This window comes from Elephantulus edwardii, unplaced genomic scaffold (assembly GCF_000299155.1).
Source record: "Elephantulus edwardii isolate Elephantulus edwardi_28Jun2011 unplaced genomic scaffold, EleEdw1.0 scaffold00179, whole genome shotgun sequence".
Classification (NCBI taxonomy): domain Eukaryota; kingdom Metazoa; phylum Chordata; class Mammalia; order Macroscelidea; family Macroscelididae; genus Elephantulus; species Elephantulus edwardii.
Window position 1 is genome coordinate 838,703 of NW_006399929.1, and position 24,432 is coordinate 863,134.

The 24,432-nt window shown below is 36.3% G+C and overlaps 1 protein-coding gene across 1 annotated transcript in view; it reads left to right on the forward strand.

Moving 5' to 3' along the window:
* Positions 1-23,362, forward strand: part of LOC102848454 (chromosome unknown open reading frame, human C14orf28) — a 27,743-nt gene extending 4,381 nt beyond the window's left edge. Inside the window, exons 2-5 of the mRNA XM_006896009.1 lie at positions 5,290-5,814; positions 10,317-10,406; positions 12,723-12,857; positions 22,930-23,362. Of these exons, the coding sequence (XP_006896071.1) occupies positions 5,291-5,814; positions 10,317-10,406; positions 12,723-12,857; positions 22,930-23,113 (933 nt within the window). The 5' untranslated portion in view covers position 5,290 and the 3' untranslated portion in view covers positions 23,114-23,362. The remainder of the gene's footprint in view (positions 1-5,289; positions 5,815-10,316; positions 10,407-12,722; positions 12,858-22,929) is intronic.
* Positions 23,363-24,432: the final 1,070 nt, after the last annotated feature.

The window sequence follows — 24,432 nt, forward strand, 5'->3', positions numbered from 1 at the left end:
TCAAAGATTCTGAAGCTTCGTCTGACATACTTTGGGCATGTTGCAAGGAGGGACTGGTCCTTGGAGAGGGACATCATGTTTGGGAGCGTGGAGGGATGGCACAGGAGAGGAAGGCCCTCGATGAGATGGATCGATTCTGTGATTGGGGTGGTGGGAATGAGTGTGTTTGAGATGGTGAGGTTGGCACAGGATCGAGCAGCCTTTAGGGCTCTTGTACATAGGGTCGCTATGAGTCGCAAACTACTTGATGGCACATAACAACAACACATGTTACAGACAAAGTAAGTATATGCCATTAGAAAATGTATGCCTCTCCACTCAGAGCTACCACAGATTCTTTGTAAAAATAATTGCAAGGTGAGGGGAGAGAGGAGGAAGAAAATGTGCAACAATGGGTGGGGGGGGACCCTGCAAGGTGCAATAAACAAAGTATGCCTTATCATAACATGAAAAAGGTTGTATTTGAATGCTGCATGTTTTTTTTAAACCTGCTAAAGAAACTTTTCTCCGGCTCCAAATTTGCCACACCCTTTCATTTCTAAGTGACTGATTGACTAGAACCAAAGTGTAAGCAGACTGTATATAAACATCTACACTTCAGGCTAAATATAGTGTTGAGTATTTTAGAGTTTACCGTATCTTGCTTCAAGCTTAAAATTCTCTAGGTTGGTATGTGGATGTGTGTATGGAATTTCAGAAATCCAGTGGAGGATTGCTGAGTCTGAATCAACTCCATGGCAAGCAGTGGGTAGTGTTGCCAAATCTTTTTCTCACACAAATAATTTAAAACAGAGATCTGCATTATTAACTAAATGTTGGATTTATATTGTGCTTGGTGAAAAGATGAACAAAATAAGACATCACCGTCACTCATTGTTCCTATTCCACACATGCTTTTGTTTTTTCATAAAAATACATTTTCCCATAAAATTAACATTTCATAATAAGTTATTTCTAATGTGGATAGATGTTCCAAGTAAAACGATTTTTTTTCAAAACTTAAATCTAGAAAACCCAACTCAAAGGCATGTAGATCTAATCCCCTGTTATCCAGTATTATTTCCCACTGTAAAATGCGTTTTACAGTGGGAAATAGAGTATTGTTGTTGTTGTTATGTGCAGTTGAGTCCCTGCAACTCATAGTGACCCTGTGTAGAACAGGTCTAAAGCCTGCCCTATCCTGAGGCAATCAGTCTCACTGACTTGACACATCTACCTCCATTACTCCAGTTACTATATCAGTCCATCTCATCCAGGGCCTTCCTCTCTTGCGCTGCCCCCCCCCCTTCCAAACATGATACCCTTCTCCAAGGATTGGCTTCTCCTAGCCTTTTGCCCAAAATATGTGAGACGGAACTTCAAAAATCCTAGTCTCCAAGGAGAAACTTGGTTTCACCCTCTCCAGAACAGACCTGTTTGGGGTTTTTTGGTGGTCTATGATGTGTTCAAGACCCTTCTCCAGCATCACAACTCAAAGGCATTGATGATTCTTCTGTCATCCTTAGTTGTGAATCAATAATTTTAAACACTGGTGGCCTGATTGTAAGAATCTGCTGCAATCCTCAAGGCACAGGCACCTGCAGTTACAGTCTACCACCTGTTCTGTAGGAGAAGGATGGGCATTCTCCAATGTAGTTTACTACCACAGAAAACCCTCTGGAGAGTCATCTGTGGGTCAGTTACAATTCAATAGCACAAAGCAAAAACAAACCAAACTCAGTGAATTGAATCTGTTCCATCTCATAGGCTCTCCATCAAGTTTCCAAGGCTCTTAATCTTTGTTCCATGGAGTGCTCCTTAAGCATTTCAGATGGCAAACCCAAATGTAGTAATGCAGTACACGACCAGCACTCACAAACATGTTTATTAAAACAGATATCAACACAGTTCTAAATAATAACTGCAATTCCATTTAATAGAAATTATATTAGCTACACTACTATTCATTTAAATTCTCACAATTATTTCTCATGTGTCATCTTTCATAGTCTATTAGAGAATTAGTGTACTACAGGAGTATCTGTTATTGCATAGATTTTCTATAATACATACAAAATGTATAGTATTCATATAAATACTACCAAATTATTTTCTATTCCAAGTAAGGATCTTAATGTATGTTTCTTAAGTTGGACTATGCCCGCCAACAAGAAAATGAGGCATAATTCATATATGTGGGAGCAAAAGTATATTATTAGGAATTATAGATAAATGCCGTCGAGTTGCCTGCAAATTGTAGTGACTCTAGGTGCCATAGCTTTGAACCCTGCCCTATCCTGAGCCGTTTTCACACTATCCATTATCCCAGTCACTGTGTCGATCTAGCTTATCCTGGATCTTCCTCTGTTTTCACTGTCCTTCCACCCTTCCAAGTATAATGTCCTTCTCGGTCCCTCCTAACAACATGCCCAGAAGATGGAATTTCAAAATCCTTGTCTCTTAGGAGTGAATTCTCTTCACTCTCTTTAGGATAGACCTGTTTGTTCTCTGGGCAGTCCATAGTATGTTCAGTACTCTTCTCTAGCACTACAGCATGAAGGCACAGGTTTTTCTACTGTCATCCTTATGCAACCAGGATGTATTAATAATAATGGATGACTGGAATACAAAATTTGGGAACAAGGAAGAAGGATCAATAGTTTGAAAACTTGGACTTGGTTATATAAATGTGGGTGGAGGTAGAATGATAGAATCTTATGTAGTCAATATTTTATTCCATGCAGATGCCTTTGAAACATGAACAGTGACTAAATACGCAGTCCTCACCTGATCTTCCCCTTAGGAATTGGATTGATTGCATCTGTGGAAAGAATCAGAGAAAATATCAACTATGAAAACTAGACCAAGTGCTGATTGTGGAACAGGCCATCAAATAATGCAAGTTCAAACTGAAGCTAAAGAAAATGAGAAAAAAAAACACAGGATCCAAAATTTGACCTTGTTTATCCCACTTGAATTTAACACCATCTCAGGAACAGGTTTGAGGCCTTGAACACTACAGAATAGAGACCAGACTAGTAGTCAGAGGATTATTAAGAATATCATCCGTGAGGAACGCAAAATATCATTAGAAAGAAAGGAGGAAGTAATGAACAAGGTGGATGTCAGAAGAGACTCCAAATGTTGTACTGGAATGCTGAGACGCCAAAGCAAAGGGAAGAAATCAGGAAGTTAAGGAGCTGAATCACCTGAAAGCAAAATTCTGCTGAAGATTATTCAAAGACAACTGGAACATTACATCAACAGAGAACTACCAGAAGTGCAGGCTGGATTTAGAAAAGGCTGTACCACTAGGGCCATCATGGCCAATGTCAGATGGATCTTGGCTAAAACAGTACTAGAAGAATGTCTTATTTGTGCTTCATTGACTATGCAAAGGCATTTGATTCTGTGGATCACAACATATTTTAGCTTACCTTGAGAAGAATGGGAATCCCAAAACACCTGATTGTGTGCAAGCAAAACCTGTTCTTAGACCAGGAAGCAGTCATCAGAACAGACCAAGAAAATGTTGCATGGATCAAAATCAAGAAAGTGCATCAGGGCTGTGTCATTTCTCCATACCTTTTTAATCTGTATGTGGAACAGATCATTCAGGAGGCTGGACTTTATGAGGTGGAATGTGGTATCAGGATTGGAGGAAGACTCATCAGCAACTTTTGCTATGCATATAACAGAACCTTGTTTGCTCAAACTGAGGAGGACCTGAAGCATTTGCTGCAGAATGTGAAGGACTGTGAATTGCATCACAACATCAAGAAAACAAAGATTTTACTACTGGGCCAATTGGCAGCACCATAATAGATAATGAAGTAGAGATTGAAGTTATTAACAACAGTTTCTGTTTAGTTGGTTCCACAATCAACACCCTTGACATCAGTATTCAGGAAATCAAAAGACTAATTGCATTGGGAAAGTCTGCTGTCAGGGACTGACAAAGTGCTAAAGAGTAATGATATCAGTTTGGAAACTAAGGTGTGCCTGATCCAGGCCATGGGCTTTGCAGTTACTTGCTACGTATGAGAAAGCTGAACAATGAATAAGGATAATAGGATAACTTAATCAAATTTAGGGAGCTCTGTTGGCGTACTGGTAAGGAGCTGCAGTGCCATCTCAAAGGCACAAAGTTCTAATCCATGAGCTGCTCCACAGGAGAAAAATGGGCTGTCTAGATGATTAAACTGCCTTTGAAAATCCACTGAAGATTTTAGTGGAGCGGTTCCACAAAAAGGTCAGCCATGAGTTGGTTCTGACTCAGCAGTATACAAAAACCACCAAATTAGTTAACTTTTCTTTTTATTTAGGTTTTAAAAATTACATCGTTTTCATCTATCACAGACTAAAATCAGTAAAGTTGTTGGATGCTGTCCAGTCACAACTCACAGTGACCTTATGAATAACCTTGCCCTATGCTGGATGATCCTCACTGTCTCCAATATGCTCAAGCCCATTATTACAGTCATTGTGCCAATCTGTCTTTTTTGGGTTCTTTCTCTTTCTATCTGACCCTCCACTTCTCCACCATGATGTGCCCTTCCAAGGAGTGGCCAGAGGACATGCCCAAAGTATATGAGGTGCTTTCACCAAAGCATCAATTAAAAAAATAGAGGGAACACCCTCTTTGTACTTCCTCCAAGACCTTTCTTGTTCTTTCGGCAGTCCATACTATGGCCCATCAGATGATGATTCTATGCCTCAAAAAAAGTTTTGACTGAAGATTGAGAAAGAATTTACAAAATACCACATAACGTGGATGAATCATGAAGACGTTGTACTGAGTGAAGTTTAAGTCAAGCACAGCAGGATAAATATAAGACCATCATTATAAAAAAGCTAAAGGAAGGTTTAAACAGAGTTAGAATCATTATTGCATGGTTATCAGAGATAAGAGGACAGTAATACTCCATATTAAGGTGGGTTAAGGAAAGAGCAGTCTACAATAAGAGAATGAACAGGCATTATGGGAGTTAATGTTATAAAACAAAATGGGTATGAATGATTGAAAAAACCAATACCATTTGTAAACTTTCAAATCACAATTAAATTTTTTTTAAAAAAGAAGGTTTATCTTAAAAAAAAGGTTTTCTTAAATGGCACATTGCCAAGAAAATAGAATATAGTGTGAATTGTTCATTTTAAACAATAATTTTATTACATTGGAAAAACATCTAGTTTATACCTTTAGATGGTTTCATTGCCACTTAAATATATATACTTAACATACAAATACAGATGTATTATATGCATTTAACATATAGTCATAATTTTTTTTAAACTTTTAAAATTCAGGATGAAGACACTGTTTGAAGAGATCAAAGCATCAATTAAAAATAACTATAACCAAGATCGCTCATTTTGGAGGCCTGTTCTTCCTTGGGGAGGAGTTTTTACTATCAAAGCTGGCCGCAAAGCAGTATCTTGTACACCACTCTATGTTGAAATAAGACTGAAAAATACCTGCACCATAGATGGATTCTTGATGTTATTATATGTCATTCTTAATGAAAATGAAAATTTTCCCAGGGAACTCTCTCTGCATTTAGGTAAAGAGTTTGTCGACTGTTTTCTTTACTTAATGGACACCTACAGTTTTACAACTGTGAAGCTTTTGTGGATTTGGGATAAGATGGAAAAACAGCAATACAAATCTGAAGTTCATAAAGCTTCATTAGTAATTGATTTATTTGGGAATGAGCATGATAATTTTACAAGAAAGCTTGAAAATCTCATGTCAACTATTCAAGAGAGTTACTGTTCCAACTGGCGATGCCCAACTCGAGTCCAAGAAGATCAGCAGCGCATAATTATTATAAAGTAAGTTGCTACAAAATCTAGTTTTGTTACTCTCAAAAAAAGTGTATTTTGTTTAATGAACAGTACTTAAACACACACACAAGCTACACTACCGGTAAATTGCTGAACTTACATAATCACTTATAAAGCAACTGCACAAATACTTCTCAGTAGATCTAATGAAAAAAACCTTAGTCTGTTATATCTAAATATCTTGGCATTTATTTAAGTAGCAAAGTAATGAATAATATACAAAATGTTTTAAACTTGCTTGAATTTAATAATATGACTGACAATTACCAGTTTCGTATATCACTGATTTAGCCTCTTAAAGAGTACTTACTACTATGGCTGTGTTTGACTCTGGTAGACTAATTCAGAACAAAAAGATTGACAGTACTCCATGTTAAGACCACAGCAGAGTTACAGACAGGAACCTCAGATTTGGAATATAACTCCTGGGGTGGATGGAGCTGTAAGAAGCTTTTATAGTGCCTAGGAATGGTGTTGGGCAGAAGCCAACTAAGTGTTTTTGCCTTTCAGAGAGAAGGCAGGCCTCCAAGTTAGTTAATGACAGAGATTGAATTGGCAAGCCATAGTGGAGGGTTGGGAAACATTCAAGCCACCAGTACATACGAGCTTGAAAGGGGATAATTGCTAATGGAAGAAACCAAGAGAGAAAAACAGACTCATGTATATTGTTAATCAGAAAAGGTATTGGACCTAAATAGAATAGCTGAAAAGAACATTCCTATTTGGGGATATAGATCATATAACCTAAGTAAGTCACGTACCTTTGTGAATGTTCAGTTTAATATTACGACGTCATGCTGCTTATGGAAGGTTTAAAATATTTTACTTATTTCGATTTCTAGCAATCAGTGCCTCCATTCTGTGAAATATACTCTTACTATTTATATGTGTTGTTTTGGCTCTTTCCATTTATTCTTGGAAGGAGGATTTTTTTTTAATTGTTGTTATAAAACATACCATCAAATTGGATCTAACCTATGGCTGACCCTCTGGTGGATTTTCAGAGGCAGTTAATCGCACGGGAGGAGATTGTCCATCCTTCTCCTACAGAGCAGCTGGTGGATTTGAACCATGTGTCTTTGGGATTGCAGTGCGGCTTCTTGTCACTAGGCCACCAGAACTCCTGTTGTTGTTATAGATAGATATAAACTCAGCACCCTCAAACTCAATGCTATCAAGTCAGTTTTGACTCTCAGACCCTCTGCTGGGTTTCTCAGGCTGTAAATCATAATAAGAGACAGCTCATCCTTAAAAGCTTTATCAGAACTGCTGGAGATATACAGCCTTTAGTTAGCAGAGCAACTCAGGATTATGCCACCATATATTTCTCTTTAATTTAGGCAAAGCTAGCAGCATTTAAAGGGATCTCTAGTGGCCTAGTGGTAAGGAACTGCATTGCCAACCTGAAGGCAAACTGAATCCACCAGCTCCTTTATGGAAGAAAGATGGGTAATCTCCACCCGTGCTGTCTCCTGCTTCTGAAAACCCACTGGAGGGTCAACTATGGGTTAGGTCCAACTTGGTGCTACATAACAATAGCAGCTTTTAAACCCCAAATATTTTCCATCAATTTTAAGTTGCATCTGAAATAAGATCACTTTTAACTAAAACATTTTGTACTAAATAAAATTTGTATTCTTAATACTGTTTATTACTTGTGCTATGAAATGCAAACTAGAACTCTCAGCTTGCTTTCATGATTGTTGTCAGAAGCAACCATTTTAATTTTCTATTTTACATATCCTGAACTAGATTTTTCATTGAACTGCCCAAGTGTTTTGACAGTTTGAATACTAAAAAAAAGAATCCTTAAAACCCCACTCAAAAATAGTAAGCTCTGTTCATTCATTATAATCTCAAAGTATTTCTGGTTATTTCTTTATTTATCTGTTGGTATATAATAGTTCTGATACTGATTATTAAAGAAATGTTAACATGATAGAGTAAGTTGTGCTACTGGTGTGATAGCATTTTGAGAACTATCTGGAGAAAAAGCGTTCATTATAATGGACTGAAAAGTGTTTCAGAAATTGATCTGATTTTTATTTTTTTTAATTGTGATTTTAACAAAAGTGTATAGAAAAGTTGGATTTTCATTCAGTCATTGTTACTTTTTCCTCCTCCTCCTCCTCGTCGTTTCCCCCAGTTCACTTTCTTTTAAAAAAAATCATTATTGCATAATTTCCTCCCTCTCCCACTGAAGCCTCCCCCAGTCCACTTTGCAATGCACCTCTTATTCTGGACTGTTACCATACAAATAATGCCTAATCATATATTCCTTTTAAAAAGTTCTTTCCTTCATCTGTTCCAGTGCAGTGTTCATTATCTGTCCCCTCTTTTCCTAGTTTCCTCTCAATTCTTCGTGTCCATCATGTTTTAGAATAGTGGTGTTATGCAGCATTTGTCCTATTGTGACTGAGATATTTCACTCAGCATAAAGTCCTCCAGGGTCATCCATGTTGTGTAATCACTTAGGAGTTCCTTGTTTTTCAATGCTGTATAGTATTCCATCATGTGAATATTACATAGTTTTTCTGTCTACTCATTTGTTGTTGGGCACTTAGGTTGTTTCAATCTCTTTGCTGTTGTGAATAACACAGCAATAAACATGAGTTGGCATACATCTGTTTGAGTGGCAGCTCTGGTTTATTTAGGGTATATTCCCAGTAGTGGAGCTGCTAGGTCAAGTGGTATTTCTATTTCCAACTTTTCGAGAAAGCACCAGACTGCCTTCCATAGTGGTTACACCATTTTACACTCCCACCAATAGTGAATAAAGGGTTCCAGTCTCCACAACCTCACCAGCATTTGTTGTTTGCCGCTCTGTTAAACTTTGCTATTATTGCTGGATAAAATGATATAGTTTTAATATTTATCTTTCTAATAGCTAGGGATTTTGAGCATTTCTTCATGTGTGTGTTTGACATCTGAATGTCTTTGGTGAAGTATCTAGTCATATCCTGGGCCCGTTTTGTAATTGGATTGTTTACCTTTTTCTTGTTGATGTGCTGGATTATTCTGTAAATTTTAGTTATGAGATATTTTCAGATATGTCATTGCCAAATATTTTTTGCCCATCTGTGGGTACCCTTTTACCCTGATGGAGAAGTTTATTTGATGTCCATAGGGATTTGATTCTTAAAAGTTTCCATTCCTCTATTTTTTTTTCTTTCCTGGTTCAGGTTTTTCATTTTTTTTTATTGGAAAAATGTTCCAATATTTGGATTAGGGCTTCTAGAGTTCTTCCAGACTTTTCTTTGATGAAATTTGTAGTGTTTGATTTTACTCCTAGGTCCTTGATCCACCTGGAATTGGTTTGATCTTGATTTTTAAAAGTGAAACATCAACTAACCTTTTGCCATCAAATCAGTGGCATATTACATAACATGTTAGTCAGCTAATAAGTCAGTAGTAGAACTCATAGAGCCCTCTAACCTCTCTTAAGAAAAAATACTTAAAGCTTTGGAAACCTGATAGAGTGTCACTGAGTCAGACTTAACTTGATAGTCGGTTTTATCTGTTCGAAAGCGCATGCCATATCTTTCTTATGCAGAGTGGCTAGTGGGTTCAAATGCCAACCTTTTCATTAACTGGTAAATGCCTCTCACTATTTCACTAAGGCTCTTTTTAAAAAAAAAAATCTTATTTTAATTTGTAAATATTTTGTTGTTGTTGTCACTGTTTTGTACCATAGAGTCGGAACCGACCCATAGCTGACCCTCCAGCAGGTTTTCAGAGATAGTTAATTGCACAGGAGGAGATTGCCCATCCTTCTACAAAGCAGCTGGTGGCCACAAACTGCGTGCCTTTGGGATTGCAGCGCAGCTTCTTGCCACTGAAATATTTACAGATTTATATTCATAATATTTTTTGCTTACCTGTTGCTATCAAGTTGATTCCAACTCATAGCAATCCTATAAAACAGAATAGAACTTTTGCCTCACCATTTTCAAGGTTGTAATCTTTACAGAATCAAATTTCCACATCTTTCTGCCACATAGAATGGATGATGGGTTCCAAATGATGACCTTCTGTTTAGCAGCTGAACAACCACTGTATCACTTTATTTAAAATAACCTTTGAAGTACTTAGGGGCAGGAAGGAGCATTTAACAGATTGGGTAACTGAGGCTGAGAATAACTGAGTGACTTAAATTTGGTCAGGTAACTGATTACACTTCTGACTTAAGGTCTTTTTCCCCACTAAATCAGATTATATCACTTGAAATCTTTCCAAAAGTTTTTAAATTAACCACAACTATATCCTTCAAGATTGATCTACAGAAAGATTTACTATTTCTTGCACAGCTCAGTTAATTAGTATTTATTGAATTCAGCTGTTTTCTCTACTGTTCACAAGATTTATAAGGTGATTAACAGAGGTCATGCTTTGTATATTCAGTTTTATCTAATAATGGATTGACCTATACAACTTGTATATTACTTGTGAAACACTGAAGTTTTTTAACATGCATTTTGCAATTATTGTAGTCCTCCTCAAGAAATTCCACATGGAAATTTAATACGATTGGCTGTGGACGAGTTATTCTGTTCCAAGATTGAACTTTGTGAAGAGAGTGGGTGAGTATATAATAGGCAATAAAAAATATTTTTTAGTTGCTTATAAAGGGCTGATAGGTGTTTTAATGTTAATACTTTATTAAATAATGGTACATATGTTTTAAGGACATTTATTTTATAATCTTCCAGTATAATATGCCTTTTTTATATATATTACAGAGCTCTGGTGACCTAGTGAGTAAGGAGTTGTGCTCCAACTCAAAGGCAGCTGGTACATGTCCACCAGATGCTTCATAGGAGAAAGATGGGCAATCTTCTCCACTGCCGTTTATTGCCTTTGAAAACCCACAGAAGGGTCAGCTATGAGTTGCTTCCGACTCAACAATTGTACATTATAATTACCAAATAACAGTATATAGAGTAATATACTTCAACTAATTACTCAATACAAAGCCAAATCCCTTCCCCACCCCTGCTGCCTGAGTAGGTACAATAAAACCTTGGTTAACCGGAACCCAGCTAAATGGGACCCTTATTTAACTGAATTTTTTTTCTGTATTCCACCTTTAGGGAAAAGAGGTAAATGATAAACAAAAATTTAGCATAGCAAAAATAAAATGTCCAGATTGGCAGAACATATTTAGCTGAATGTCATATAAGTTTTTGTGTCTACAATATTGTACAATGAGTATTTTAAAAGATAATCGTAACACTTGCAACCCTCAGGCCTGGTTTAAATTGTTTTTTGTCAAACATTCTCCTGAGTGTTATAGCACTGGTCTTTGCCTTGCTGTACAGAGGTAACTTGTGGTTGCTGTGATGCTAAACACTGTGACACTGATGTGCCAGATGGATAATGGTTACCCATGGTGGACAGTGTTTGGTGGAGCTTCCCAATTAAAATAAGCTTGGAAGCAGGAGTGGCATCCACTTCTGAAATAGCTTGCCTTTGGAAACTCTATAAACATGGAGAAACAACAGATGTTATACAAGTGTCCAGGTCTTTCGTTCATAGGGTTGCTATGAGTTGTCTACAACCCGATGGCACTTAACAACAACAATAACAATAAATTATAAAAGAAGGAAAGATTAAAATTTAAGGTAATGATATCTTTTAAGTACAGAAGTGAAGTGACATATTTTTAAAACCATTTTTAGTAACAAATGGTGAAATAGAAATGGTTTTCTGGTTAACTTAGTTTAATCAGTGATGATTGTTAACCAGACTACTATTCCCTGATCATTCCAGTTAACCAAGATTTTACTGAATAGTAATATTTGTTGCATTCTGATCTATGTGTTCAATACCTAATAATACTAAGAAAAGATTATTTGCTTCATAGGAGAAGATCCTACTGGGAAAATGAAGCAATAGGGGACGTTAATTAGTGTAAAGAGGACCAAAAGTAACATAATTTCTCTCTTTCCAATTAATTCCTCGTTAGAACCAGGTCTGAGAGAGGAAAAACTTTTATTTCAATTCAGCAGACTACATACTATTCTAAGCTTAGATAGAAAAGATAACTTTTCTAGCTACTTCTAGATAGAGTTTTTAAAGTCTTTTCTAGTACAGAGAATCTCCTAGCTTTTTCAATGTCTTTGAGAAGCTTTAAATAGAAACAAAATAAAAACCACATTTTTTTGCCATCAAACTAATTCCTAATCCTAGCAAACCTATAGGACAGAGTAGAACTGCTCCAGGGGATTTTCAAAGCTATAACTCATTATAGAAGCTATCTGCCACCTCATTGTCCTGTGGAATGGTGGGTGAATTCAAACCACCTTGTCTTCAAGTTAACCAAATGCTTCACCACTGTACCACTAGTACTCCTGAGGATAGGTAGATCAGGTAATATAACTATCCAGACTATTGGCCATCCCTGTTCATAGGGTCACTTTGAGTCATAGTTGACTTGATGGCACTTAACAACAACAACAGATAATTATGCTTACCTATTTATCTTATGGAGCTATGGTGGCATAGTTCATAGGGAGTTACACTGCTAACCCAAAGGTCACGCTTTTCTGGCAGTTCGAATCCACCAGCACTTCCATAGGAGAAAGATGGGCAATCTCTTCCTATGCAATTTACAGCCTCTGAAAACCCACTGGAGGGTCAGCTCTGAGTCGGTTTCAACTTGCAGCAATGAGGTAGTTTTTGTGTGTGTTTGGTTTTTGGGGGCTTTTTGGTTTTGGTTTGGTTTTTGTTTTGGTTGTGTTTTTTGTTTTATTTATTTAGTTTATCTAATGAATTTGCCCTTTTACCTTTATGATTTTAATTTCTGGGAAATTAAAGTCATAAAGATAATCCTGATGAGTTGAAAGGCAACTTTTCCCCCATTTAAGAGTAATAGTCATGCCTGTTTTCCATTTTAGGTGTGGTGGATTAAGAGAATTTTCCCAACGAATTTTCTGCCATGGGGCACCCCCTTTTGTTGTCTTAAATATGCAGCATTGGAAATCTGAAGATCTGGCATATGTACCCTATTACTTGGACTTATCTGATCACAAGTAGGTGGTGTGGGGTTGTTTTTTTTTTGCTTTATTTTGGTTTTTTAATGAATAAAAAAGAAATTACTTTTACATTTTTCCTTCTCTTCTGTAATAATTTTGACTAATACTTAAGATGTTGAAAACTTACAGCTGTCTCTAAATGCATATATTCTGAGTAGGATCAGAATTTCTTATAGGGTATTGGTAAAAAGTCCAAATTCTTGGGCTATGGAATAGACAGAATTGAGTTCAAATACTAGTATATTTTGCAAATTATGTGACCTGGACCAATAACATAACCAATTTGCTGCTTCAGTTTTCAAATATCTGAAAAATAACAATATCCATTTGGTACCAACACTGAGGATTAAAGGAGATTTTGCGTATACTGTGGCTGGCATAGTGCCTTACGTCTAAAAATAAACAGTCAGTAAATGTTGGGATTTTTGTTGTTTTTTGTTGTCATAAGGGTTTGGGGTTTTGTTTCTTTTTTTCCCCACAAATCAAAGTAGTATATAAGAGGTCATCATTTAAACATATTAGTTGTTATAATTATAGATAGAAATGCATATAAATTAGGGCATTCAGCTTTCTTTTAACTTTTTACCTGCAAAAGTATTCTGTATGTGGGGTTTGCTTGGGTTTTTTAATTAGAATTCTTTTCATTGGTATTAGTTGTTATCGAGTTGATTCTGAATCATGGCAACATTATATGTTACAAAATGAAACTGCTCTATACTATTTCCTTGGCTATATTTTTTTTTTCTTTTTTGACTGTAATGGAAGCATATTACCACATCATTTTTTTCTTCACATTGCTGAATGGGTTCAAACTGCCAACTCACTACACAGATTATAAACTGGTCAGTTAAAAAATGTTTATAAATTCCTAATTAATATTAATATTCATTTAAGAGAGTCTTTCGTTTTTTCATTTAAGAGATTCTTGAAGAATTATTCAGAAAAATAAAGGATGAATCCTACTTACCCATTTTTAGGAAAAATAGAAAAAGGATTAAGAAAACTCTAAGTTAAGTGAAACACTATCAAAAGGAATAATTTACATGTAGTTGGAATTCTAGAACAAGAGATGGAGAAAAAAAAAGCACCAAGAAAATTTCTGATGATTTGTTGTCTAAAAACTTCCCAGCATCATGAAAGACAAGAATGTGTCTATCTAAGGATGGGCAACAACCCCATACTGGGATAAATACCAAAAGAAAGTCCCCAAGAAATAGAATGATCAACTTTTTAAAAACAAAGTCAAAGGATTAAGAAACTAGCCCTTAGAATAATTAAACATTACCTACAAATAGGCACTAATAAGATTCCAGTCTTAATTTTCTGCAAAACTGTGCCATCAAGAAACTAAGATGACATACACAAATCCCTGAAAGAAAAGAATTGCTAACCAAGAATCATATATACAGGAAAATTACCTTTTAAATATGATGGCAAAACTGTTTTCAGATAAGCAGAAATTAATGGAACCAACTTTTGACACTAATTAAAAATATTATTGTACTTCAGACAGAGAACAGCATCAGCCAACAACCAGAGATGAAGACAAACATCAGTTAGAACCAATTCAGATAAACAATTATCAAAAGCAAAATCTGCAGAATTGAAAACAAGGAACCAGACATTTCAGTCTGTAAACAGTGACAACTTCAAAACCAAAAGAGTGAAAAATTGTGTAATTAAGAATTTTGCTAAATGGACAGGAAGTCAAAGTGCTATTAAGATATAGCAGACTAGACACTTGGGAAGGTAAAAGTTAATTTTAGGGTAATCACAAAGAAAATTAATAAATCTATTCACAAGAATAAAGAAAAAACAAACACAAAACAACACACAAGGGGAAACAATCCATAAATAAAAATTGCTCAGTACAGAAAACTTAAGTTGGACAAAGAAACCCTTAAGTGCAAAAACCAAGGAGAAGCAGTAACTCCATATCTACCAATAATCAAACTCAATGTAAATGGTTTAAATGTATCAGTTAGACTCTGAAAGTGGTAGAACGGACTTTTTTTTTTAAAAAAAGAGGGGGAAGATTACCCATCTGTATTGAGATTGCATTGAACTTGTAGATTGCTTTTGGTAGAATTGTCATTTTCACAATAGTGAGTCTTCGTATTCATGGGTGTGGTATAGTCTTCCATTTGCCTAGGTGGAGTTTTTGTTGGGTTTTCTTTATTTTTTTCTTCTAATATTTTGTAATTTTTTTATTATTATTACTAATTTTAATGAAAATTTACAGAGATTTTGTAATTTTCGTTATGTAAGTCTTTTGTGTCTCTTAGCTAGGTTTGTTCCTAAGTATTTCATCTTATGGTTAGCTGTTATCGTTTATATTTTTATTTCTTTTCCTTTGTTCTCTTTGCTACTGTAGAAAAATCTGAATGATTTTTATACATTGATTTTCTATCTTACTATTTGCTCAATTGGTCAACCACATCCAGCAGTTTTCTTGTGAATCGTTAAAGATTCTCAAAGTATGTTGTTGTTGTTGTTGTTATGTGCCGTCGAGTCGCTTTCAAATCATAGCGACCCTATGTACAATAGCCCTAAACCCTGCTCTATCCTGTGCCAGTCACACTGCCTCTGACACACCCTTCCCGATTACCCCAATCACTGAATCAGTCCACCTCATCAGCAGTCCCCTCTTGCACCATCCCTCCACCCTCCCAAGCATGATGTCCCTCTCCAAGGACTTGTCCCTCCTTACAACATGTCCAGAGTATGTCAGACGAAGCCCCAGAATCCTTGCCTCCAAGGAACAGCCTGGTTTAACCCTCTCCAGGATGAATCTGTTTGTTTCCTTGGCAGTCATGGTACATTCAATACTCTTCTCCATCACCACAACTCAAAGGCATCAATTCTCCTTCTATCCTCCCTAGTCATTGTCCAACTCTCTGATGCATAACAAATTATTGCAAAGACCATAGGTTATATCAGACGCACCTTAGTCTCCAGAGTGACACCATTGCTATTTAGTACCTCTAAAGAGGTCCCTAATAGCAGATTTTCCCATTGCAGTATGTTTTTTGATTTCCTGGCTACTGGTGCCAAGAGAGTTGACTATGGAGCCAAGCAGACTAAAGTTGTTAAAAATCTCAATCTCTTTACCATCCATCCTGATGCTGCCAATTGTTCCAGTAGTGAGAATCTTTGTCTTCTTGACATTGAGCCTCAATCCATAGTGAAGGTTGCAGTCCTTGACCTTCTGCAGCAAGCATTTCAGGTCCTCCTCAATTTCAGCAAGCAGGGTTGTGTCATCTGCATGATGCAGATTGTTAATAAATCTCCCACCAATCCTGATGCCACACTTCTCCTCATAGAGCCCAGCCTTCCGGATAATTTGTTCTGCATACAGGTTGAAAAGGTATGGAGATAGGACACATCCCTGGCATACACCTTTCCCAATTTTGAACCATGCAGTGTTTCCCTGCTCTGTTCTGACGACTACCTCTTGGTCCAAGTATAGGTTTCACATTAGAACAATCAAGTGTTCTAGGATTCCCATTCTTCTCATAGTCAGCCAGTTTGTTATGATCCACACAGTCAACGCCTTTGCATAATCAGTGAAACACAGATAGGCATTCTTCTGATATTCCCTGCTTTCAGCTAAGATCCATCTAACATCAGCCACAGTATCCCTAGTGCCACGACCCCTTCTAAACCCAGCCTGGCCTTCTGGCAGTTCGATGCTCATGTGCTGTTCCAGTCGTTTTTGGATAATCTCCAGTAGAATCTTGCTTCCATCTGCAAATACAGTTAGCTTTATCTCCTCTTTGCCAATTTGTTGTTGTTAATGTGCCGGTGAGTTGTTTGCGACTCATAGCGACCTTACGCACAACAGCCCTAAACCCTGTTCTATCCTGTGCCAATCGCACTGCGTCTGACACACCCATCCTGATTACCCCAGTCACTGAATCAATCCATCTGATAGAGGGTCTTCCCCTCTTGTGCCGTCCCTCCACCCTCTCAAGCATGATGTCTCTCTCCAAGGACCTGTCCCTCCTTGCAACATACCCAGAGTATGTCAGACAAAGCCCCAGAATCCTTGCCTCCAAGGAGTTGCTTGGTTTAATCCTCTCCAGGATGAATCTGTTTGTTTTCTTGGCAGTCCATGGTACATTCAGTACTCTTCTCCAGCACCACAACTCAAAGACATCAATTCTCCTTCTGTCCTCCCTAGTCATTGTCCAACTCTCTGATGCATAACAAGTGATTGCAAAGACCATCGCCTGTATCAGGCGCACCTTTAGTCTCCAGAGAGACACAGTTGCTCTTGAGTACTTTAGAGAGGTCATTAACAGCAGACTTTCCTATCGCAATAATTTTTTTTATTTTCTTACTGCTGGTGTCAGGAGTGTTGACCGTGGAGCCAAGCGTACTGAAGCTGTGAACAATCTCAGTATCTTCGCCATCCATCCTGATGCTACCAATTGGTCCATTTGAGAATCTTTGTCTTCTTGATATTGAGCCTCAGTCCATACTGAAGGCTGCAGTTCTTGACCCTCTGCAGAAAGTGCATGAGGTCCTCCTCGGTTTCAGTAAGCATGGTTGTGTCATCTGCATAACACAGATTGTTAATAGATCTTCCACCAATCCTGATGCCACACTTCTCCTCATAGAGCCCAGCCTCCCAGATAATCTGCTCTGCATACAGGTTGAAAAGATATGGAGACAGGACACATCCCTGGCGTACACCCTTCGCAATTTTAAATCATGCAGTGTTACCCTGCTCTGTTCTGACAACTGCCTCTTGGTCCAAGTATAGGTTTCACATTAACATGACTAAATGTTCTGGGATTCCCATTCTTCTCAGAGTCAGCCACAGTTTGTTATGATCCACACAGTCAAACACCTTTGCATAATCATTGAAACACAGATAGACATTCTTTTGGTATTCCCTGCTTTCAGCTAAGATCCATCTAACATCAGCTACAATATCCCTAGTACCACGACCCCTTCTAAACCCAGCCTGGACTTCGGGCAATTCTCTGCTGATGTGCTGTTCCAGTTGTTTTTGGATAATCTTCAGTAGAATCTTGCTTGCATGTGAAATCAATGATATTGTTCTGTAGTTTCCACACTCAGTTGGGTCACCTTTCTTTGGAATGGGAACAAATATAGATCTCTTCTATTCAGTTGACCAAGTGGCTGTTCTCCAGATTTCTTGGCACAACTTGGTGAGCACATCCAGGGCAGCATCTGTTAGCTGAAATACTTCAATTGGTATACCATCTATTCCTGGGGCCTTATTTTTTGCTATTTCCTTCAAAGCAGCTTGAACTTCTTCCTTCATCACCATAGGCTCTTGCTCATGTTATTTCATTAAATTCTTCTGTATCTGCCAATTCCTTTTGATACAGTGACTCAGTATATTCCTTCCATCTTCTTTTAATACTTCCTGGATCATTTCATATTCTGCCTAAAGCATCCTTGATTATAGCAACTCGAGGTTTGAATTTGTTCTTCAGTTCCTTGAGCTTAAGAAATGCTGAGCGAGTTCGGCCCCTTTGATTTTCTGACTCTAGCTCCTCGCACATTTTATTTGCCAATTTAGATGTCACTTATTTCCTTCTCCTGCCTTACTGCTCATTAGGTGCTGAGTGAAATTTTCAGTCAAAAGGACAAATATTGCATTAGGCCACTGTTAATTAACAATAGAATGGACAGGTGAGCAGAAGGAAAAGGAGTGCAGGAAAACAAAGGATAGATAGTGCATTGGAATCGGTAAAGAGGAGGACAACCTAAAATGAATGCTCAACTAGACATTATATGTCTGATAGCATCTGGAGCAGGAAAAGCATTACAAAGTGATCTGGGTGGGAGGAGGAGAGAAAAATGTGTATGAGTGAATACAACAAGTCTTTTTGTAAAATTTCACTAAAATCACAAAAAATAATCACCATCAGCATATTGCTGGGTGAAAGGATATAAATAGATTCCGTATAGCCATAAACAGGTTAGAAATCACAAGGATGAAAAAAAGCTATCAAGAAAACAGTAGCCAAAGAGAGGAGTGATAATAATGATCTCTGATATTTAAAATCCATTATAAGAAACAAAACAATGGAGTTTATATAAAGATTAAATGATCAGTTCACCCAGAGGACATAACCATAAGAAATGTATCAAGTGATAGAGCTCTAAAATATATGAAACAAACTCTAACAGAATTAAAAACAGAAAAAAATTAAAAAATAATATTTAGAGGCTTTATTACACCACTTGACATCTACAGAAAAACTAGAAACAAAAGATATACAGAAGATCTAAATAACACAATCAACTTGACCTTACAGACATACACAGAACATACCACGTAAAGCACATATAAATATTTTTCTAGAATATACCATATTTTAAACCACATTGTGAGCCTTAGTAAATTCAAAAGCATTAGATATTACAAAGCACTGTCTCTGATCATAATGCTATAGAACTAGAACTCTGTAACAGAACAAGGGGAAATGTCAATAAATGGAAACTTAATAATACATTACTTCAAATTTTCTAGATAATTAAGAAATTGTAACTTTTAAAAATTCCTAGATTCAAATGAGATGAGGTCATAAAATAGCTAAAACCTTTGGGATACTGCAAGATGAATGTTCAGTGCCCAGAGGAGACTTTCCAGCACTAAAAACACAAATCATAAGATAAAAAAGGACTAAAGTCCATTAGTTAAATCTTATAACTCAAATAGAAAAGGGGCAGCAAAAGAAACCCTCAGTTACCAAAAAACAAGAAATTGAAAAGATTAAAGAAGAAATAAATTAACTAAAGAGCAAAGAATCCAGAAGGCTAGAAGTTGATCCTTTGAGAGGATAAATAAAAATGTAACCTCTGGCCAGAAATGACAAAGGAATTTAAAGGCTGCGGATAATCAAAAGAAGAAATTAAATGGATGACATTGCAAACAAATGAGATCTTTTTAAGAGATCATAATAGATTAAAAAGCATGCTTCAATAAATTTGAAAACATAGACAAATTTCTAGAAACACAGTACCTTTCTAAACTAACATGAATAGACAGAGAAAATTTGAACAGACATATAACAAAAGAAGAAATAGAAGGAGGAGGGGACACCTCATAAAAACAACAGTAAAAAAGCTCCAACCCAGGCAACTTAATTGAGTAATTCTACCAAACATTCAGAGAAGATTTCACTCTATTTCTGCTGAAATTATTCTAGAACACAGACAAGAAAGGAATGTTCTCTAGTTCATTCTGTGAGGCTAGCATAAACCTGGTACAAAAGCCTGAGGGGGAAATAAAAAACACTGAAAAATAAAATTATAGGCCAACATCCTTCATGAATATAGAGAACAGAATTCAACAGCTTTTCCAAAATAATGATGCAAATAATACACCATGATCAAATTGATATGAAGATTGCAGTCATGACTCAGTATTAGAAAATCATTCAATATAATTTACCATATAAATAAAACAAAGGGAAATAATCATATTTGCCTCTCAATCACACAGAAAATGCAGTTGATAAAATACAACATCCATTCCTGATTAAAAATTCTCAGCAAAATAGAAGGGGAAATTCTCGACATAATTGAGGACATACATGCAAAACCAACAGCTAACATTATTCTCAACAAAGATGAGCACACTTTTAAGAATGAGAAAAAGACAAGAATGCCTTTTATCCAATCTTATCCAGTATTGTACTGAAAATCCTAACTAATAACACAAGAAAGGGAAGCAAAGTGTTTTCAAATTAGAAAGGAATAAAAGTATCCTTATTCACGGATCGAATTATTTTGTATATAGAAAATTCTCAACCTTCAAAAGAAAAGTTACAGGATCTAACTGCTTCGCCAAAGTGGTGAGGTACATAAAGCATAGTACATACATAAATCAATTGGGCTCCTCTCCACAAATGAGGACTATAAAGAGGAAATAAAAAACCAATACCATTTACAATACCCCTCCTCAAGTGATAAAATACCTAGGAGTAAACTTTACTAGAGACATAAAAGACATTGAAGCAAAACTGTAAAACATTACTGTAAGAAACAAAGAGATCCACGTAAATAGAAAACCATTCCATGCCCAACTATCAAATTTAATCAGTAGATAAAATGCTATCCTGATCTAAATCCAGCATTGTAAGAAGAGGAACAAGACCTCAAATAGAGAAAGCAGTATTGCAGAAGAACAAAGTAGAAGATCTCACACTTATGATCTGAAAACTTCCTACACAGCCACAATAAAGCAGTCTAGTACTGGTACTGTAGATATTCCATATGACCCAGCTATTCCACTGCTAGAAATATCCTCTTAAAAAATTAGACGTGACATACAAATAGATTTGTACACTAGTGTTCATAGCAGGGTTATTCACTATCACAAGAGCATGGAAACAGCATGAGAAATTGTGATATATTCACATGATGGAATACTACACAGCACTCAGGAGCAGTGATTTTGAACAAGGTTACATAACTTTTGAGAGAAGTATGCTGAGTGAACTAGCTCAGTCTCCTAAGGACAAATACTTCATAGGACCATTACTGTAGAAATAGATAACTAGTAAAACGTGTATGGGGATCCAAGAGGGGAGAAGGTGGGAGCAGAACAGTGAGGATGAGCCAAGGAGATATCACAGAGTCTCAGAATTTGGTAGGTGGAGGGAGGGGTGGGTAAAGGAAATGGGAATGATCTGGTGGGAATCTAGAAAGATGGGGTAATGAGGGACATAGATCAATGATGATTAATTTTATAAAACATAATGGAATTGAAAAACTATGGCACATTCACACAATGAATGGCATACTATGCAGCATACAGGAACAGTCACTACCTAACTTGGGAAGGACTGGAGAGCATTAAGCTGAGTGAACAAATTCAGTCCCATAAGGACAAATCCTATAAGACCATTATTGTAGAATGTGTATGAGGATCCAAATCAGGGAGGGGAGAGGATGGGCTGGAGGTGCGGGGTGGGGGTTAATCATAAGGTTGCACAATTTGATGGGTGGAAGGAGGCATGGGTAAAGGAAATAGGAAAGATCCCATGTGAAAGACAATGATAGAAACTTTGTAAGTAAACCAGTATAAAATAAAAATTTTATTTCTTTTCAAAAAATCCATAATGAATGGAGATTATTCTTTGAAACACAGTATGAAGGATAGTGTGAAACAATGTATATGAATTTTGTAAGCAAGCCAATATAAAATAACAATTTAAAAAAAAAAGAATGGGTACATAGACCAACAAATCTATCCAGTTTACAGGAATTGGTCACTAGGGATAAAGAACTGAGACTGTCACAACATATTCAGATGGCGTGACATGTATCACAAAGATAATGTTCTACATCCTAGTTTGGTAAGAGGTTTTTAGTCTTCCTCTATGGAGCAAAAGAGTATGAAGTGCAAGAAAGGCTCAGAGAAGAAACTAATCTGCAGGAACCACAGCCTTTTCTAACCTGAGAACAGAGCTAAATGATGTCTGATTAACACACGTGACCATTCTGGGGCCTATAGAAGATCCTGGGTAGAGTAGAAGAAAAATGTAGAAGAGAATTCAAATAATGAAAATGAAGGGGGGAGAGGCTATTTCAGACCTACTGGACAGATAAGAATAACTTCAAAAAAATCACCCTAATAAATCATTTCAACATGAAATTAAAGCTATTCCTACATGCACTTTTCAGTCAAAATATAGATTGCCATATAAGATAAGCAGTAGCATTCTTCAACATAGTTAGCCTTTCAACAGTGACTTATCTGAGAGCATGTCAATATTTACTCAAAAACTAGATTAGTGGAAACAGAATGACACTAGATCATTGGAAATACTGAAAATGTTAGCATCATGTAAAAATTCTAATCAATGGCATGGAACAATTTGCATAAAAAAATAGTTAAAGGAAACCTAATGTTCTGTCCAAAGATTCTTAAACATTTTGCCTCAAATTACCCCCTGTAAAGATGGACATGTTTTTAAAGGAACTGATGCAAATCTTAATATTTTTTTTGTTAAGAATATAAGGGATATTAAGAACAAGTATTATAATTTTCTGCTACAGTTTATCATTTACATTGCAGGTATTTATTGGAAGGTGCCACATTATTTAACAAAGAGGAACATCATTATTCTGCAGCTTTCCAGATTGATGGACATTGGATGCACTATGATGGCCTCAGAAATGTGAATTTAATTTTGTTAAATAAACCCCCAGAGTTTCTCCTCTTGTCATCATTGGTTTATATTAGAGCAACAGAAAAATAAAATAGACTGATACTAAAAGACATCGTTTCCCTCCTGCCCATGCTCCCCAAATTAAGGGCTGCTTTTTTGTGTATGCTTGGTATCCAAGAACAGAGTTCAACTATACTAGTTTCAGAGGTGTATTATCCAGTGTTTTAACCCCCCGGCAAATGTTTTTTACAGAAAATCTATGCAAAATGTATATGTTTTTTTCTATTTCCTGGGTTCTTTTTATACAAGCATATTTTAAGCTTAAATAAAATATATCTTATAGACTTTGCAGTTTTTATTTATATGTACTTGTAAAGTTTGGGGGTTGGGGGGACTTGGCAACTATTTTTAAAATCCTGTCCATGTATCCAAGAACTCTGTGTCCTTTGAACTCTGAATTTTTCTTTTTGTATATCCAAATGAAAACTGGCTAGAAGTACATAGTTCAGTTTATATAAATTTTACAGTTCAAAATAGATCTGAATATATTTCTTGTCCCTACCTCACTATAAAGCAAAGTGCACTAATGGATCTGGAGTGGATTTCAATGTACAGTTTACAAGTGGATTAATTTATTTTCTCTATTTCCCTAATTTGCCCACCTAAACTTTTTAAAAAATACTTAGGACTAGTGTATTTTCTCAATTTGAACTATGCATTTATAATGGAAAATTAAGTACTTTCTCTAAAGTATTATAAACTTGCCATGGATTTTACGTGTTTCCTGAGCTTTCAGGCTTATAGTTATTGTTACAAATAAAATCTATTAACTATCCTGTTTATCTAATAATTAAACCTAATAGTAATTGTCTTTAAAATTTGTTTCACAAATAAGTCAGCTATAAAAAATTTTATCCAATGGGATAGTTATTAATGTCAGACTAACAATAAATATGTATTTTGTGAATGTGAGGGGAAATTAAATGCCTGTGAATATTCTTTATCTTGTAAATCTTACATTGGCAGGAGAAAATGACTGTATTCTTAAGGTGACATTGTTAGTTTCCATGTAATGATAAATTGTTAGCCGGAAGCTTTGGTTTGCAGTGTAAGTTACTGTAATTTTATAGTTGTCACAGTATTAAGACCCAGATCCCTCTGTCTCTCATAGGAAAAACTAAAGATTTTCAAGGGAGAACACTTGAAATTTATCAGCCTCTATTTTAGTGTTTACATTTTAATAAATAGTCTGCCTTAGAGTTCTGTTTGAGATTAAATGTAACAGATTTGGAGATTTATGTAAAAACAGTTCACTGCCGTATACCACATTGCTAAGGTTAAACTCAGTAAATTAAATCTTACATTGGTTTGGTGCCGCTGAGATAACTTAATGAAAAATGAGAATAGAT